The sequence below is a fragment of the Hemitrygon akajei genome, chromosome 19 (genome assembly GCF_048418815.1).
Source record: "Hemitrygon akajei chromosome 19, sHemAka1.3, whole genome shotgun sequence".
NCBI lineage: Eukaryota > Metazoa > Chordata > Chondrichthyes > Myliobatiformes > Dasyatidae > Hemitrygon > Hemitrygon akajei.
Window position 1 is genome coordinate 3,801,275 of NC_133142.1, and position 13,131 is coordinate 3,814,405.

Sequence of the window (13,131 nt, forward strand, 5' to 3'; positions counted from 1 at the left end):
CACGCACAGGTTTCCTGTTATCGTTAGATACAACAGATAGCCAACACATAGCACTATCATATTTTACCTTCATGTTGTATTAGAGGTGATGCTGTGGTTGTAATTGGACTGGAACTGCAGAGATCTAGACAAGTGTAAAACTTAAATTCCATAGACATGCAAAGGAAAACAGTGTGTTTCTTTGATGCCCCCACCCCCAGCCTAAGAGATTTGCACTCCTTACTACACTGGCCTCTATGTGACTCCAGATCTACTGGTATGGTCTCTTTTTCAGCAAGCCACTTTGTTCAATGTCGATGGACTCTAGATCATGGTCTCTGCTATTGCTTGGACGTTGGGTGGGGGGGGGGGGGGCTTTGTTTTCTGTCATTCATTCTTATGGATTTTTTCCCTCTGTTTTGTGGAGGTTTGTGAAGAGAAAGGATTTCAGGTTGTATCCTGGATATATTCTCTGATATTAACTTGAACCATTGAAATTCTGGTGTTGGTAAAATGAATCCCCCCCAAAAAAGAAATAAAAAGTGATTGTAATAATTGAGACCTAATGACCAAACCACCTGGCTGCATTTTGAACCACAGTTCATTTAAGAGATCTTGGAGAAAGGGGGAATTTAAGTGAGCATTAAAACACAAATGCACAAGAAAGAGGTTAAGTTTACATTTCATGCAGCATGGTAATATAATGCTTAGAGCAATACTTTACAGCATGCCAGCTGTAAGAACAGGGTTCGAATCCCGCTACTGTCTGTAAGGAGTGCGTATGTTCTCCTTGTGACAGTGTGTGCACCCACTGGGTGCCCTGGTTTCCTTCCACATTTCAAAGATGTACGGGTTAAGGTTAGTAAGTTGTAGATGTGGTAGGTTGGCACTGGAAGTATGGTGACACTTGCGGGGTTCCCCCATCACATCTTCAGACTGTGTTGGTCTTTAATACAAATGACACATTTCACTGTTTGTTTCCGTGTTTCGATGTACATGTGTCAATAAAGCTTATCTTTAGATTGTAATGTTAACAAGCAGAACCAAACCATGTATTCAAAAACAGATTTTATTCAAAAAAAGCACAAAAGATAGCAAAATGATTTATAATTTGACTTTTCTACAATGGACAATTTTTTTGTGTTTTTCCTTTAATCCAAAAAAATATAAATTCATTACAACTGATACAAGCAGCAGAGATGTACAGAGAAATGGTACCAACTTCACAGCGTGAGGGAAACATAGTTACATACAGCATTTGGGGCTAAGGAATAGATGGAGAGTAAATTCTAAACTACCCGTGTTTTCCCAACACCACCCCCCACCCATTCTGCTCATTTTAAACATGTATAAACTATACAAAACCTTTCTTTAAAAAATAAAAAATAACACATTAGCACACTTCCTATCTAAGCTGTACATAATATTACAAAACCATTGCAGCCAAATTCTGGCCTTTTCTTGTTTTCCATCATTTAAGCACATACCCTGTACAGAGACAACAGCTCTTCGCCCATGAACAAAAACCTTCCAACTTCGCCACTGACCCTTCCACTGAAGCAAACAAACTGTGTGCTCTGATCCACAAGCTTAAAGAAAATGCCTTCTGGTTTGTCAGCCAGGTGCTCTTTCAATCTCTGACTGACAGGATTGATCCGGGAAAAGGGGAAGGGAAAAAAAGCTTATAATCATATGTACAGATTCTAAAGTTATGAAATCCAGATAGACAAATTCCATAATCTTTGCAAAATGGTTCAAAATATGGGGAAGGGGAGGGAACATTTGCTGGCTCCTCTCAGATCTTTCTGGAAAGCTATGTCATTTTAAAAATGCAGGCTCAGTTATTATATTTTAAAATATAATTGTAGTTTTGCCACAACCTGGCACATAAAACCGGGATGATTTTAATACTGTCTCCATTGGAAGTGCTGTTTGATCTCTTTGGACAGTGATTTGGTGTGACAACCCAACTGCTGAACGGAATTCATGATCACCGACATCAGTGCTCCCACCCAGACTCAAATGTCTGGCTTTGACCCTTCAGTCAGTACCAGTTCTGAGCTGTGCAAGTTTAATTTGTCAGAAGGGTAACATTATTTCCCAGGGTATTGTCTAATGAGCATTTTCTTTCACAAGAGATTTAAAAAAGGCCGTTTCTTTTTCCATATGGAACATACAGGTGTCAAACATAACTTATGGATAGATTGAAATATTTGTCAAAGGAAATTCTCAACTACCTGTGGCAAAGATCTTACTCCAGGTTCTTGTTTTGAATCACCACAATCTCAACATTAGCTGGTTTAATTATTATTATTATTGTTCTTGCAAAACTGCAGAGTATACCTATCATGGTTTCAAGGTGTGCAAGTTTAATTTGACAGAAGGGTAACATTACTTCCCTGGACTTTGTACGATGAATATTTTCTTTCACCACAGAGCTTACAAAAATGTTGTCTTGTTTTCATAGTATAACACTGGTAAACTGTTTATCACTGGGATACCATACTGGTTAATACTGGTCTATCAATGCAGCACTGGCTAAAGTATTGGTACATTTGGGTTCTAGTCTATTTGGAGTCTAGCCATTAAACTGAAAGGAATAATGGGTTACACAGGACCATCAGTGGCAGAGGGGGAAAGAATTACATTGGCATGCCAAAGAAATCCTTGGAGAACAATGCGAGGCATCGATCAGAAGGCTGCAGATTCTAATGCTTAAGTGTCATCTTTGAGGAAAAGGAACACAAATGAATTAATTGGTGTGTCCCTGGCAAGCACTGCAGAGGATAAAATATACAATGTTTAGAACACTTGGCACAGAACTAGTTTAAAAAGAAGAATCTATTGCCCAGGTAGTTTTTCTACTGAGTCTTCCAATCTGGTTTCAGTTCCCTCAGCCATTCTTAGATTGGGCTCAAGATATCTACTAGTCAGTTCCCCTTCAGAGGCACAAGTATAAAGGAACCAAACAGGATTGTCCTCCCACTACACCTGTTATGAGAAGGACCAGATGAGGCTCCCCTTCTGACAATAAAGATTTAAGGAGTTTCTGAAAACCTCTGTCCATTAAACTAGGAAGAATCTAAATTTTCCACACAACACTTCAGAGAGGATATTCTGTCCTCATCGTTTCCATGCAATGGTTGGTACCCATAAGCAAGTAGAATGGCACACTTGCTTAAACTCAGAACTTATAGCCCATGTGATTACTTAACCGCTTGGGGATGTTTCCACTTGACCTTGTGAGTGTAACTCATACTGACCTGAGCTGTTTCCAAAACAGGGCTCTTGTGTTCAGAAACACACCATGACATGCTAAATACAATGCTGAAGGCAGGCTAAAATGACTCAGCCCTACGACGTTTCAATAGCTCACACTCCGACGTTGTGTTTATTTGGCAACTGCCTTGCTTTGGGGATATTTCTTTCCTGCAGATGCCACACATGCAGATGCAGATTCCTGCAGAATCCTCCCATTCCACACTCCACCTTTCCCATTATTATTCAGTGACAACCGGGCTCGGAGGCAGTGTTCAGTAACAACATGTACACTGAACTTGAGGGATTGTGTGCAGAGTGCATACAATCATGCATTTTTCAACACAAAGATGGTGAAAATATTTTCACACTTACATCTCCTGCTGTTATCGACTGTCAGGCACTAAAGCAGAAGCATTTTATTCTCAGACAGTCTCCCTCCTACCACCTGCTCACTTCCAAATTTGGGGAAAGTCTGAGATACATAACCATCTCTTGTTTAAGCAGCAAGTCCACACAACACTTTATTAAGAATATTGCCATCCAGAGTAACTATATACTTCTCACCACATCCTTTCATCCACTCCATGGGACCACAGGCACAAGGAAAAGTCACACACCATTCCTCTCTTGGAACTATCTTGCTAATCGCAACCCACCTGGGTAGTGTGAGCAGCTTCACATGGGAAGGCTGAAGGCAGCAGCTCACCAAGAGCAACTAAGGAAGGGCAACAATGATGTCCCCAACCTGCGACTGGATAAAAATAGAGCTGCCTCAGGCAAAACTATACAGATTATAATCAAAACAAAAAATAAAATCTTGCCTTCCTCCTCTACATTCACTTTCTGCAGTCAAGTTCCCATAACTCTAGTGATGGAATTAATTTCTACTCCTCCTCTCCCTGCAGCCATCTAATACAAAACCTCATAACTTAATAAACCAGTTGCACAGAGGTTTTTCCTGGCCTATAATAGAAGGTGTTGTAAGAGGGCATGAAAACAAACTATATTCCAAATTCCCTCTGAGAAGATACAGGATATGAGTACACATGCATTTACCAGGGCTCCAGGAGTTGCTTCAGTTGTCAAACAGAACAGACTGGAGACAGGGTGGAGTGGAATTAGTGGTTTTCACTACAAAATTCCCCCAAACAGCAGGGTGTAAAAATGAGTGATTCCCAGTTACTCTGAGAAGGGCAGAAGCAGGCAAAGAGCGGAGGACACCTGGAATCCCAAGTGTCACTTCCCTTTTACAGAACGTCTGACTGGGTGAGTATTCTGGCCCTGATGTGCATTTTGTCAAAATAAAATGAGTAAGAATCACAAGGTCAGGAAAGAGAAGGAACTAGAAAAACAAAATCAAGGTGGTTTACTCTGATGAGAAAGTCTGTATAAATCGACAATAGATAATTTGGCAAATGAATGAAATTCCACGCAACAGGGCGCCTTTGCTTCAAGTAACACCGTCAGTTCACTGCAGGTTTCCGCTGAGATGCAGTCCTCATTTTAAATGAACAGTAACAAAAGCGAAGACTGTTCTCTACTGAAACGAAACCCTCCAAACAGAATGTGCGCCGGCATACCAAGGTGGATTCTAAGCCAAGCATGTTCTTAGGTGTATGAAATAAAAAGGCGACAGTTCACTATGCACAAGAGAGTTAGGACCCATCTGGTTTGGCCTTCTTGTTCACGTTTAATAGCTTGCTGTTTACAGTTGGAGAGAAGGGGGAAAAAAAAGGTGTTAGTCTTCCGAAGGAACACTGACATCTCCCACAACCCTTTATAAATAGCATGGAAGCTAGCTATGGGTCACAGTTTAAGGTTAGATCCTCGTCCAGTGGGTTGGGATGAAAATACTTTGATTTTATATCCAAATCAGTAACAATAATAAAGATTACTGCAAATTTTGAACTAACATGGGTACCACAATGCTATTACAGTGCCAGTGACCCTGGTTGAATTCCGCCATGGTCCTTAAGGAGTTTGTATGTTCTCCTTGTGACGGTGTGCATTTCCTCTGGATGATCCGGCCTCCTCCCATATTCTAAAGACATACGGATTAGCAGGGTATTGGGTCACATGGGTTTAATTGAGTGGTGCGGGCTCGTTAGGCCAGAAAGGCTTGTTTCCGTGCTGTATCTAAATAAGTAAGAATACATATTCTGTTCTTAACTCACAATACATCCTGTTCACTGACCTATGTTGGACTATGGTTTAAAAAAAATGCATTTTAAAAAATTCAAAATATTCTGGAGGAACTCAGCAGGTCAAGCAGCATCTATGAAGGGAAGTAAACAGTCAGTATTTTGGGCTGAGACCCTTCACCATCACTTGACTATTTATTCACTTCCACAGATGATGCATGACCTGCTGAGTTCCTCCAATATTTTTTGTATGTTGCTCTCTGGATTTCCAAAATTCTCATTGTTTTCAAATGATGCCTTTTATTTTTAAGCCATGGCCAATCATGTCATGTTACAGGTGACACAGAAATGCAGGTCATTACTGGTAATGTGCCTAAAAAATCAATTCTAAATGGTTTGCAGTGCAGTGTTTTATCTTCTGCTTTTCCTGAGCTGATGCAAGGCACTGGGAAAGATGGACAATTACAATGCACCTCAGAACTGAGATGATAACATAACAAATTCACCTCTTGCTTCCTGTCCCTATCAGCTAGTCAGGGATCTCTCTCCAGGGTTGGCCATGGTTCAGTCTATGCCCACTGTCGGGAACCAGGCATGGGTGCCAATTGGGATGAGACACAAATGGGGAATATGTATAAGTTTAGCTCTGTGTGACACTGACTTTAACCACGAAAGAGAAGCAAACATGTTGTATACATTACAGTATTTAGACCATAAAATATAGGAGCAGAAGTAGGACATTCGGCCCATCGAGTTTGCTCCCCCATTCAGTCATGGCTGATCTAATTCTTCCAGTCATCCCTACTCCTCTGCCTTCACCCCATACCCTTTGATGTGCTGGCTAATCAAGAACCTATCTATCTCTGCCTTAAATACACCCAATGACTTGGCCTCCACAGCCGCTCGTGGCAACAAATTCCACAGATTTACCACCCTCTGACTAAAGTAATTTCTCTGCATCTCAGTTGTAAAAGGATGTCCTTCAACCCTGAAGTTGTGCCCTCTTGTCCTAGAATCCCCTACCATGGGAAATAACTTTGCTATATCTACTCTGTTCAGGCTTTTTAACATTTGGAATGTTTCTATGAGAACCCTCCTTATTCTCCTGAACTCCAGGGAATACAGCCCAAGAGCTGCCAATGTTCCTCATACGGTAACCCTTTCATTCCTGGAATCATTCTTGTGAATCTTCTCTGAACCCTCCCCAACATCAGTATATCCTTTCTAAAATAAGGATCTCAAAACTGCACACAATACTCGAAGTGTGGTCTCACGAGTGCCTTATAGAGCCTCAACATCACATCCCTGCTCTTATATACTATACCTCTAGAAATGAATGCCAACATTGCATTTGCGTTCTGCACCATCGACTTGGTTACTATTTAGTTTTCAAGGCTACTCTAATCTCGGAGCCCATCAAACATCCCAGGGCTAATCGAGCAGAATTTCTCTGCACTGTGCTGTCAAGTACATACAAAAGCAAGAATGTAATGCTGAGGCTTTTAAAGGCATTGGTCAGGCACGTGTGGAGTATGGTGAGAAGTTTGGGCCCCCTATCTAAAAAAGGATGTGATGGCATTGGAGAGAGTTCAGAGGAGGTTCACGAGAATGATTCCAGGAATGTGAAAGGGTATGAGGAGCGTTTAATGGCTCTGGGCCTGTACTCACTGGAGTTTAGAAGAAAGGTGGGGAGGAGGTGGATCTCATTGAAACCTATTGGATATTGAAAAGCCTAGACAGAGTGGATGTTCAGAGGATGTTTTCTATAGTGGGGGAGTCTAAGACCAGAGGACACAGCTTTAGACTAGAAAGGCATACCTTCAGAACAGAGATGAGGAGGAATTTCTTTGGCCAGAGGGTGGTGAATCTATGGAACTCATTGCCATGGAGAGCTGTGGTGGCCATGTCATAAGGTATGTTTAAAGCTGAGGTTGATAGGTTCATGATTAGCTCACCGTAATATCAAAGGATATGGGGAAAATGGGATCGAGAGGAAAAATAAACCAGCCATAATGAAATGATGAAGTAGTCTTGATGGGGTGAAAGGCCCAATTTTCCTATCTTACGGTGTTAATATTTCAAGGAAGCACATCATGGGTTTGAAGTGGGTAAATTTCTCTCCCTGTCTCATGACTTTGAATCATATCTGTTCTCAGAATAGTATTCTTATTAAATCTTACAACATTTGTGCACCAGCAACACAATGACCCTAAGGTCTTGTCACCTCACTGCTTTGAGCGGCCTTAATTAAATACTGACCATCAGCAACTCCCTGCAACACGGAGTACTTACTTATCAGGGGATGTGACAGAACGCTTGACTGCAGGCCTTGCCCCATCTTTACTGGCATCTAGAAAAAGATAGAAACTCGTTAGAATAGGAGTACGAGGGATACCTTATAGAAACACTTAATATTATGTCAGGCATTGATAAAGAGGAAGGAGACACTCCTGTGCCTAGTGTCACTTTAAGGATATACAATCAATCTATGTACCTATAGGACTGAACCCATGCGGAAACCAATATCCTGTGGGCAGGTTTACTAGAGCTGCTGTGGAGAGATTAGGCAAAAGGATGGGAACCGGATTGATAGGGCTGAGGATGGGGTTCTTGGCATACAAGTAGATTTAATGTGTAGTGACGCTGTGAGGAAGGTCAGGCTTGAAGAACTTTGGAAGTCCTTGTGCAGGATTCCCTAAAGTTTAATTTGGAGATTAGGTCTGTGGTGAGGAAGACGATTAACAATGTTGGCATTCATTTCAAAAGGACTAGAATATAAAAACAAGGATGTAATTCTGATACTTTATGAAGCACTTGGTGCGGCCTCACTTGGAGAATTGTGAGCAGGTATGGGCCCCTGGTTTTAGAAAGGATATGCTGAAATTGGAGGGTTCAAAGGAGGTTCATGAAAATGATTCCAGGATTAAACAGCTTGTCATATGAAGAGCATTCTCTGGCTCTGGGCCTGTATTCACTGGAATTCAGAGAATGTGGAGTAATCTCATTGAGGCCTACTGAATGGTGAAAGGCCTTGACAGGAGATTGGGGCCGAGAGGAAAAATGTAACAGTCATGATGAATGGCAGAGCAGACTCAATGGGCCAAATGGCCTCATTCTGCTCCTGTACCTTACAGTCTTATAGTTGTGAGCTTAATGTCCAAGAATACATATTGTGTTGAAAGGATGATGTAGGTGGGCGGAGGGGAGAGGTAGATCTGTTGGTAAAAAATGAAATCAAACCTTTAATAACAGGTGACATCAGACTGAAAGATGTAGAATCCTTTTGGGTGAAGTTAAGGAATTGCAAGGGTAAGAAGACCCTGATGGGAGTTTTGTACAGAATAGGACCCAGGATGTGGGATACAAATCACACCAGGAGATAGAAAAGGTATGTAATCGGCATGTAATAAGGGTTATTTACGATAGTCATGGGGATTTCAATTGCAGGTATAATGGGAAAATCAGGTTGGTGTTGGATTCTAAAGGAGAGATTTTGTAGAATGCCTATGAGATGGCTTTTTAGAACAGCTTGTGGTTTGGCCCATAGGGGAACAGCAATTCTGGATTTGATGTTGTGTAATGAACCACATTTGATTAGTGAGCTTAAGGTAAAGGAAGCCTTAGTGATCATAATATGTAAGAAGTCACCCTACGCTTTGAGAGGGAGAAGATAAAGTCAGATGTAATAAAGGGAATTACAAAGACATGAACACACACAAAATGCTGGTGGAACACAGCAGGCTAGGCAGCATCTATAGGGAGAAGCGCTGTCGACGTTTCGGGCCGAGACCCTTCGTCAGGACTAACCGAAAGGAAAGATAGTAAGAGATTTGAAAGTAGTGGGGGGAGGGGAAAATGCGAAATGATAGGAGAAGACTGGAGGGGGTGGGATGAAGCTAAGAGCTGGAAAGGTGATTGGCGAAAGTGATATAGAGCTGGAGAAGGGAAAGGATCATGGGACGGGAGGCCTAGGGAGAAAGAAAGGGGCGGGGGGGGGGGGGGGAGAAGCACCAGAGGGAGATGGAGAACAGGCAAACAACTAAATATGTCAGGGATGGGGTAAGAAGGGGAGGAGGGGCATTAACGGAAGTTAGAGAAGTCAATGTTCATGCCATCAGGTTGGAGGCTACCCAGCCGGTATATAAGGTGTTGTTCCTCCAACCTGAGTTTGGATTCATTTTGACAATAGAGGAGGCCATGGATAGACATATCAGAATGGGAATGGGATGTGGAATTAAAATGTGTGGCCACTGGGAGATCCTGCTTTTTCTGGTGGACCGAGCGTAGGTGTTCCGCGAAACGGTCTCCCAGTCTGCGTCATGACATGACATGAGGCAGGATCCAGCCAAAGTTGATTAGAAGGGGACACTAGCAGGGATAACGGCAGAGCAGCAATGGCTGGAGTTTCTGACAGCTATTCGGAAGAAGCAGGATAAATACATCCCAAAGAAGTAGTGTTCTAAAGGGAGCATGAAGCAACCATAGTCAACAAGGGAAGTCAAAGACAGCATAAAAGCAAAAGAGAGGGCACAGAATATAGTGAAATTAGTAGGAAGTTAGAGGATTTAGAAGTTTTTAAAAACCAACAGAAAGCAACTAAAGAAAGCTATAATGAGAGAAGATGAAATATGACGGTAATCTAGCCAATAATATAAAAGATTATACCAGAAGTTTTTTCCAGTTATATAAAGAGTAGAAGAGAGGCAAGGGTGGACCACTTGAAAATGTCACTGGAGTGGTAGTAATGTGGGACAAAGAAATAATGGATGAACTTAATATGTAGTTTCCATCACTCTTCACTTAGCATGTGTCAGAAATTCAAGAGTATCAGGGGCAGAAGTAAGTGAAGTTTATATTACTGGGGAGAAGGTACTTGGGAAGCTGAAAGGTCTGGAAGTAGATAGGTCATCTGGACCAAACGGACTACACCCCAGTGTTCTGAAAGAGGAGGCTGAAGAGATTGCGGAAGCATTAAGTAGTAATCTTTTAAGAATCACTTGATTCTGAAATGGTTCCGAGGACTAGAAAATTGCTAATGTCATTCCACTCTTTAACAAGAAGGGAGGCAGAAGATAAGAAATTATAGGCTCAGTGATTGGTAAGATGTTGGAGTCTATTATTCAGGATACTTGCAGGCACATAATAAAATAGGCCAAGGTCAGGATAGTTTCCTGAAGTGGAGATCTTGCCTGACAAGTCTCTTGGAATTCTTTGGGAAATACTAGGCAGGATAGACAAAGGAAGAAAGATTAGGAGAATGGTCAAAGTGGCAGATGGAATGTAGTGTAGGGAAGTGTATGGTCATGCACTTTGTTAGAGGGAATTAAGGTGTAGCCTATTTTCTAAATGGGGAGAAAATTAAAAAATCAGAGGTGCAAAGGGACTTGGGAGTTCTTGTGCAGGATTCCCTAAAGGTTAAATAGCAAGTTGAGTCTGTGGTGAGGAAGCCAAATGCAATATTAGCATTCATTTTGAGAGGACTAGAATATAAGAGCAAGAATATAAGACATTGGTCAGACTGCACTTGGAGTACTGTGAGCAATTTCTACCTGCCCAGCTACTTATTTATTTAGTGATAAAGTGCGGAGTCCGCCCTTCCGACCCACGCTGCCCCAGCAACCCCACAATCCTGATTAACAACCTAATCACAGGAACAATTTACAATGACCAATAAACCTAACTGGTGCATCCTTGGACTGACCATAATAAAAACCATAAAATATACAAGCAGTATTAGGCCATTTGGCCCATCAAGTCTGCTTCACCATGGCTGATCCATTTTCCCTCTCAGTCCCAACCTCCTGCCTTCTCCCCGTATCCATGACCAATCAAAAATCTATCAAACTCTGCCTTAAATATGCATAAAGACTTATCCTCCACAGCAGTCTGTGGCAATGAATTCCACAGATTCATCACTCTCTGGCTAAAGAAATTCCTCCTTATCTCTGTTTAAAAGGACGCTGTGTCCTAGACTCTCCCAACAGAGGAAACATCCTCTCCACACCCACTATATTGAGGCTTTTCAACAATTGATAAGCTTCAATTAGGTCACCCCTCATTCTTCTGAATTCCAGTGAATACAGGACCAAAGCCATCAAACGCTCTGGGATTGTGGGAGGAAATCAGAGCATTCTGGGAAAATCCACACATTCTGCAGGAAGGATGTACAAAGATTTCTTATAGAAAGACACTATAACTGAATTCCAAAATTCTCTGAGCTATAATAGTGTTATGGCAACTGCCAAGGTACTGTGGCACCCGTATCTAAGGAAAGACTTGCTGGCATTGGAGAGGGTCCAGAGGAGGCTCACAAGAATGATTCCAAAATGAAAGGTTTAACATATGAGAAGTGTTAAGATAGCTCACAATAAAGGGACCATTTAGAACAGAGATGAGGAGGAATTTCTTTAGCCACAGGGTGGTGATTCTGTGGAATTCACTGCCATGGATGGCTACGGAGGCCAAGTCATTGAGTATACTTAAAGCAGAGATTGATAGATTCATTCTAGGCCATCAAAGTTACAGGGAGAAGGTAGCAGAATGGGGTTGAGAAGGGGTAATAAATCAGCCATGATGAAATAGCAGTGCAGACCAGATACGTCGAATGGCCTAACTCTGCTCCTATGTCTTACAGTCTTATCTAAGCTACCTTATATATTTATATTTACTGTGTTTAAAAAAAAATTATGTTCCTTATCGGAGCTGACTTGTGCTGTAGTGGCATCAGCACTGGACTTCAAGGCAGATGGTCCTGAGTTCGAAAACGGCCGGGTCCCAACCTGGGCAGCAGCAGTATCTGCGTGGAAGAAAGGCCTGGCAATCTACTTCTGTATATTGCCATGAAAACCCCATGGACCCTATAGTCTAAGAGGTCATGAAGAGTCGGATTCGACTTATCGACTGAGCAACAAGTGGTCTTTATCACGCTAGTGTAGTGGTTAGCGCAATGCTTTACAGTACCAGCAACCTGGATTCAATTTCCCACACTGGTTGTGAGGAGTTTGTATGTTCTCCCTGTGACCACACTGCTTTAAAAGCTCAGATGAAAATCTGAGCATCCCTAGCTGACAAATGGTTTAAGGAGACACAGTATTTGTAAAAATGCATGCAGCAGCCCAGGGATTCCTAACTGTTTTTATGTCATGGAACCATACCATTATCTGAGGGGGTCTGTGGACCCCAGGTTGGGAACTCCTGTGCTCAGCAGATCAGACCCAGTTATTAAAAACAACTCACAAAGCCACCTCATTCACAGGAGGTCTTCTGAAATATGGATGCAGGGCAAAACACCGATGAACATAGGAGGAGGTCAATTTTCACATTTTGGGTCAACATCAGAATGATATATTTCAATTAATTGTAGCAGTATTCTGGCCTGTTGTGTGACTCCAGCATTTAGATCTATTTATCACATATACATCGAAACATACAATGAAATGTGTCGTTTGCATCAACAACCTAGGGATGTACTGGGGACAGCCCGCAAGCATTGCCACACATTCTGGTGCCAACATGGCATGTCCACAGTGTTCAACAGAACAGGAGCAACAACAACAAAACAAACCCCTTTCCCACCCAATCAGACAGGAAAGACCACCAGAATATTTCCCAAAGGTCTGACAGCTGCCAGGCTAAATAGACGGAGTACATGCGACTGAATGGTTATAGGTGTTATCTGTCCATTGGACTGGATCACAATGTGCCAGCGGTTATGAAGGCAGAGGGATGGCCACAATGGACCCTGGTGAGA

At 42.1% G+C, this 13,131-nt stretch overlaps 1 protein-coding gene across 3 annotated transcripts in view; it reads right to left on the minus strand.

Moving 5' to 3' along the window:
- Positions 1 to 1,032: 1,032 nt before the first annotated feature.
- Positions 1,033 to 13,131, minus strand: part of LOC140741701 (host cell factor 1-like) — a 126,309-nt gene continuing 114,210 nt past the window's right edge. For all 3 annotated transcript variants that reach the window (XM_073071990.1, XM_073071991.1, XM_073071989.1), the window contains 2 exons: positions 7,674 to 7,731; positions 1,033 to 4,941 (listed from right to left, as the gene is read on the minus strand). In XM_073071990.1, the coding sequence (XP_072928091.1) occupies positions 4,896 to 4,941; positions 7,674 to 7,731 (104 nt within the window). In that variant the 3' untranslated portion in view covers positions 1,033 to 4,895. The remainder of the gene's footprint in view (positions 4,942 to 7,673; positions 7,732 to 13,131) is intronic.